The sequence below is a fragment of the Morone saxatilis genome, unplaced genomic scaffold (assembly GCF_004916995.1).
Source record: "Morone saxatilis isolate NCDOM2014 unplaced genomic scaffold, NCSU_SB_2.0 Contig1, whole genome shotgun sequence".
Lineage (NCBI taxonomy): Eukaryota > Metazoa > Chordata > Actinopteri > Moronidae > Morone > Morone saxatilis.
Window position 1 is genome coordinate 4535158 of NW_023339651.1, and position 6161 is coordinate 4541318.

General features: G+C 43.4%; 1 protein-coding gene across 6 annotated transcripts in view; it reads left to right on the forward strand.

Annotated features, from left to right (window-relative positions):
* The window catches only part of tanc2b (tetratricopeptide repeat, ankyrin repeat and coiled-coil containing 2b), a 136152-nt gene that overhangs the window by 90885 nt on the left and 39106 nt on the right, over positions 1-6161 (forward strand). For 5 of the 6 annotated variants that reach the window (XM_035660582.1, XM_035660543.1, XM_035660557.1 and 2 more), the window contains one exon: positions 2784-2932. In XM_035660582.1, coding sequence (XP_035516475.1) covers positions 2784-2932 — 149 coding nt within the window. Of the gene's footprint in view, positions 1-2322; positions 2499-2783; positions 2933-6161 lie in introns of those variants that run through there. The other variant, XM_035660574.1, reaches the window with a different exon arrangement.

Below are 6161 nucleotides of genomic sequence, written 5' to 3' on the forward strand. Positions count from 1 at the left end.
GTGTTTGGGGGGTGGTTCAGAAAAATAAGAGATGTGTTTTATGCCCTTTTTCATATTCAAATGTTATCATAAAGGATCTCATGGTGTCACTGTGATGAGAAAAGCCTGAAGTTCCTCTTGTGTTATTTTCTCGATGCTGTCGTGTTGCTTTGAAGTGGTCTAGATGTATGTCTTTATTGGCTCCAGTAAGAGGTGTGTGATTGTCATAATCTGCATTTTAAGAACAAAAAATAGAGCTATGAATGGAAAGAAATCGATTCATACAACCCCTAGATTATGGTAATGTATGTATCCCCTTTGATAGTAGCTCATTAGTATTGGTTGCATTCAGAGGAAGGTTTAAAATAGATTTGATTTGATGTGACAGCTCCATGATAACAGTTGCCCAAGCAACTCGGTATGTTTGAGTGTTGTTGTCTTTTTTTATTTTTGGAGTGTGAGAGTTTAAGGATGGACGGAGAGATTGCCTATGTTTAGCTCAAGGGAGTTACTGTGGACTGTGGAGATTTTGCTCCCAAATCAAAAGAAAAACAGACAAACTGCTCGCCCTTACGCAGAGTTGTCTAACAGCTGGCTGCGACAAGAAGCAAAAAAAACAGAAAGGTAGAAACTAAACAGACGAGAGTGCAGGCAGACTGAGCGAGAGAGGTAGACAAAGAGATGAGTGAGAAGGACACAAACACTCACAAAGGCAGAGATAGACAGTCAGAGCCCCTGTTTGATCACGGTCACAGCAGCAAACCCCTCAGGAGCAGTTGACTAATCAGTGCTAATGTATTCACTGCTTACTACTACCAGTCTGTCAACTGGGAAGCCTTCACTGCCTCCATGTCCAGACGCACAAGTGTACAGGCACTGCAGCTAATCCACGCAGAATACATTTATAAGGTCCTGAATGGCCATTGGATAGATGTTTTGCTTTTGTTTTTCCTGCAATTTTCTCCCTCTAATGGCTGCACATACTAGCCGTCCCCTGTGATATTAACTGTAAGAAGGTGGAGCAGTAATTCCATCTACGTGCATCTCCATTACTGCATCCTCTTCCTCGAGGGATGCACAGGGATTCAGTGACCTTGGAGGCCCTCGTAAGCGTGTTCCGCTCCATATAAAGTGTATCCAGCTGCATTACTGAGCCGCTATATCCATCTTATCAAGGCTCATACGTAATTAGCTGTTTTGGACTCAATGTGTGCTGTGATTACCTCATTATTGGTTGCTGCTGTGTGTTTTTATTAAGGCTCAGCTACAGTTCATCCCCATTTGCTTCAAAGGTTTTTCTTCCCTGCCTTCAGAAGGGTGCCGGTCTTCCTTACGTGCTCAGAGAGACTTGCAGTCAATCTAATGAGGATCCTGATGAGCGAAGAGGAAGGGGAGGGGGTGTAGATTGCCTGTCCTTCTTGTACGCCTTTTGAACAGACGAGTGAGAGGCCACAGGCTTCAGACAAGCTGTCTGTCTTCAGAGGGGTGGTGTGGTGGCTGGGACTGTCTAATGGTCGTCAGTCAGGAGCGTACCTACCTGCCAGTCTGGTCCAACCTGCCCTGCAGGAAAACGAGCTGAGGTGAGGTCAGGGGGAGGAGAAGAGAGAGAAAACTGGCTCTGCCGCTAGCTGTCTCTGTCTCATTGCTGTTTATTTAAACAACCGCCTTCCCGTGCTGGTGCCTTCAATGTCATTAATGTCCGGGTCAATTCAGAGGCTTATACGTCCAATCGCAGCTGTTTGTATTTAGCCACTAGTTACTCTTTCTAGAACCAGCAGGGTGAGTAATTAGTGGAAGCTTGAGCTCTAAGACTGACACTCCAGTAAATAAAATAAAATTGAATTGAAATTGATATCGTAGGGACCTCTAGGGCGTAATAGCCAGGTGTTATTGAAAAACATGATACTACCAGTGACTGTTTGTTATGGATGGAAACTCACCAGGCAACAGGGCGAAAAGATGAGGTCATTAAGGGATTTTTGTTTGAGTCCTGTTGCAACTGAAATCCCTCAGCTCTACGTGTGTGTGTGTGTGTGTGTGTGTGTGTGTGTGTATGTGTGTGTGTATGTGTGGTTTTTGATCATCTGATCATCAAGCAGGCTCTCACCCTGGTGTTATCTTTTCTCTCCTTTATAGCTAGTGGTTTCTGTAAACAGGATAGAGCGGTGGATACACACCCACTTTATCTTGGAAAGTCATACATCACCTCTCTCTCTCTCTCCCTCTCTCTCTCTCTCCCTCTCTCTCTCTGTGACACACACACACACACACACAGGTAAAGGGCGTATCTCATTACGTCACACGAGCTGCAAGGATGTGTGGTGCGGAAGGAGCTGTCGCCAGTGTGAAAGGCTTTTGCCCGTCAGCGTGGAAAGGGGTTTTGTAAACAGTTTGAAGGGATCCTTGTGGTTGTGGCTGAAGGGATTTTTGGGTTTATGTAAGGAGACACCTCAGCAAAGATGTCCAGCTGTGGTGGAATGTGTCGCTAATGCGCAGCTCCGAGCTACGGGATTACTCAGGTAGGGAGGTTTTTAGCGTTGTCGTGAGTGCAGGTGCTGTGTATCCAGTATCCAGGTCTGTTGTCGCTGTTGTGGTTCATGCAAAGTGTAGCAGATATACCGTGTGTTTCCAGGTAAAGAGACATGAAGCCTTTAAAGAATGTTTTATTTTTATTTTGTGAAAATAAGCTGTTCTGTTCCTACCCACCACTGACACACATTCTGTCTTTCTCTCTTTTTCTCTCCCCCGCGATGTCTTCCTCTCTCCACCTCCTTCCTCCTCCTTCCGTCTCTCTGCCTCTGCAGGGGAGTCAAGCCAGGAGCTGGGCCCCCCTCCGTCGGTGGATGAGGCAGCCAACACATTGATGACGCGCCTGGGTTTCCTTCTGGGAGACAAAGTGAGTGAGGGGCCGGCCGGCACCCAGTACAGCATGGAGGAACCCGAGGCGAGACAGGTAATGGTCTCAGTAATGAGCTGGACACGCAACCGAATCTGCTTTGAGGATGTGACTGAAAGACTCATTTCTGTCTGGATTTCTTTAAAAAGAAGTTACAGCTGTTTCATCATTTCTCAAGGAGCTTCACTTGTGTAGACAAAAACCTACAGACTGAATGATAGACAGTGTTTTAAGATAAGATAATCCTTTATTGATCCTCCCCCAAAGGAGGTGTTTTTTTCTCACAATCAAATCTCATGATGTCACCAGATGCACACAGTCACATTGAGTCAATTTACGGGAGGCGCTGTCAGGGGTTGTGTGAGACTTAAGATACAGGATTGGTGCCAAAAAACCTTGCTTTCTTGATCCTAATCTAATTGTTTTACTGCGTGTGTGATTTTGACACATTTCTATTGTGAGTGGTTGTGCTGTGGAACACGAACTAACACGCAATCTCCGGGTTCGACTTGTTTTGACATTTATCTTCATAATGTCCTTGTTTACACTCTGTTTTGACAGATCTTTGGAAGTCAGGATAGCCAGATCAAAAGACTTGCCCTCAGACACCACAGAGCTTTGGATTCAGCATTCATCAGTGCCTCTCCTTCAAGCATCAGATATCTACCCGTCTAATTAGATTTTTATATAACAAATACTCTCAATTATTTATTTCACAGTGTACTTTAAACTTTGCTCATTGAGAGTAAGTTTCTTGAGGTTACATGCAGCAGGTTCAGGTTAATGTTTCTCTCTCTCACTCTCTCGGTTTCTGCACCGTAACCTTTCAGTTTGTGAATTTGGCAGTTGTGCAACAAACAGCTCTTGGCACAACGGGCCTGCTCTAAGCTCTGCAGCAGATGCCCTGGTTTATTTACCCAAACCTGATTTGACAGGTATGAATTTCACAAATCAAGGGAGGAAAACAGTTGCAGCGTAGAGAGAGAGAGAGAGAGAGAGAAAGTGGGTGAAAATAGGGAGGGGAAAAGGGGCGAACCTGTTGCTGAAGCATTCAAAGGGGACCTAGGTATGGGTTTGCACTAAAGCAGTGTGGATAAGCGATTAGGCTGATGGACTGCCTGTGCTTGATGTGAGCGCTGCTGTAGCAGTGGGGGTGTATAAATTGAGAGAGGTTTATTCAAGCGGCTCTTTTTAGAGACGTGACTCATACTAGCACCCTGCTGCATCGTGCACACAGTACAAACTTATTATTTTAGATATCTGCCCCAAATACTGTTCTCCGGATTGCAGTTTGTTTGATTCATTAACCACCAAATATGACAAGGATTGCCTCGAGACACCATCTATTAGCAGCGTAGAGAGTTGGCTTTTGTTGTAATTTTTGTAATTTGCATGGGATTTGGTATCTTTCAATGGAGAGCACAAATTACAGTAATACAGCAGATTCACACATGTAATCTCGATATTTGCAGGATGCTGGAAGTCTGTCTTAATGTTTGTCATCATAGTCAACTTACTTACCTTTTTCATACTGAAGTTCATTAACAACGAAGCCAGGCAGATATCAAACCGCTGGGGTTTTTTTCTGTAAAACACCAACCTACCATCTTCCGTTTGACATGGTTTAATTCCTACAGTGGCGGTGTCTCTGCTGCCAGACCTCAACAGCTGATGGAACAAGGTGACCTTAACTCGCAGAGCGTGCAGTTAATTGCCTTTCATACTGTCATGCTCTCGCGCCCCGAATAGAGGCAATGCTCCAAGTTCAATCCGATCCTCGTGCGGCGTTTAAGGTCAGACCGCCACAAAGCGAGGTTCATTAGCCCAGCAGATAGAGCTGTAGTGTCGCTGTGTGTTTGTTTGCGTTGGGTTCAAGCTCCTGTAAACATGACGGCGAAGAGCAGAGGGCGACGGTGACTGAAAGAGTGCCTAACAAAATGTTATTCGTTCTCTTAATCAGTCACACACACACACTAACACACTCATAGCAGAGACTAGAGGCCATGTACTGTAGTGGACAGTGTGTTGACTAGTTTACAGATGTAAGCAGAGTTTAATTCAACCACTACGCTATTACTGCAGCATACACTCCCTGTTTATTCCCAGGTACCCCTATACAACCTAATGCAAGGCAGTACAACAGCTCTACCCACATATATTACCGTTAGCAGTCTTTCTAATGGCCAGTGTTTGTGTTTTGTTCTTTCAGAGGGATCTTAATTAAGATATTATGTTATGTATTACGTTATGTTTATTACTGACGTCATAGTTAATTGTGGCGTTGTGCATTATATTGAAACATGATTTCAATATTCTTGCCCCCTCGTGTTTGGAAATGGGGTGAGCAAAACATTAAAGCCAGCGCTCAATATAATGACTTCAAACTACAACCTCAATAATAAACTTGGCTAAAGTTAAATTAGTACCTCTCTGACAGTGGCAATCAAAACCAAACATTATTATCTTGGCTTGGCTGAGCTGTTGCATTAGAGTGTGCTGTTGGAATTGCTTTGCTTTGTTTTGTGTCGTGGACTATAGATTTGCATTTAGTTTTGATAATCAATTAATGCATATGAACAAACCAGCAAATGTTTGGCTTTAGAGATAGAAGAGTCAGTCGGTCCACCATTTTGGTCCAGACTGAAATATCTCAACAACTACTGGATAAATTGCCATGACATTTTGTGCTGACATTCATGGTTCGCACCAGAAAATTCGAATGACTTTAAAGATCCTCCGACTTTTTGTTTAGCGCCATCAAGTCACATTTTACTACTTTTATGGTTTATGACCAAATACCTGAAACAGAAATGACATTCCCACCAACCTGTATTTGTGTTCAGTTTTAATTAGCAAATGCTAGCATGCTAGCATGCTAACATGCTAAAATCAGTTGGTGAACATGATAAAAATTATGATGACTAGCCTTGGCATTTAGCTCACAGAACCATAAGCATGGCTGTAGACTCTCAGCCTTGGTATTTGCTTCTAGGTTTTCTTTGTGGTATAGTAAAGTAGTATATTAAATTAATCTGGGCTGTTGGTCAGACAAAAATTAATTAATCATAATTAATCACAAAAATAGGACTGCAGGTATTAAATGCTTATTTTACCAAACATAACATTAGTTATTGGGAACAATTGAGGATCAGTAGTCTTGCTCAACGACACTTTGAAATGTGGACTAGAGAACCCGAGGATCAAACCACCAACCCAACGATTCATTGGCTCGCCTCAGGAGGCTGTCAACAGATAGTTGACAGATTAGTCAATAATGAAAATAATT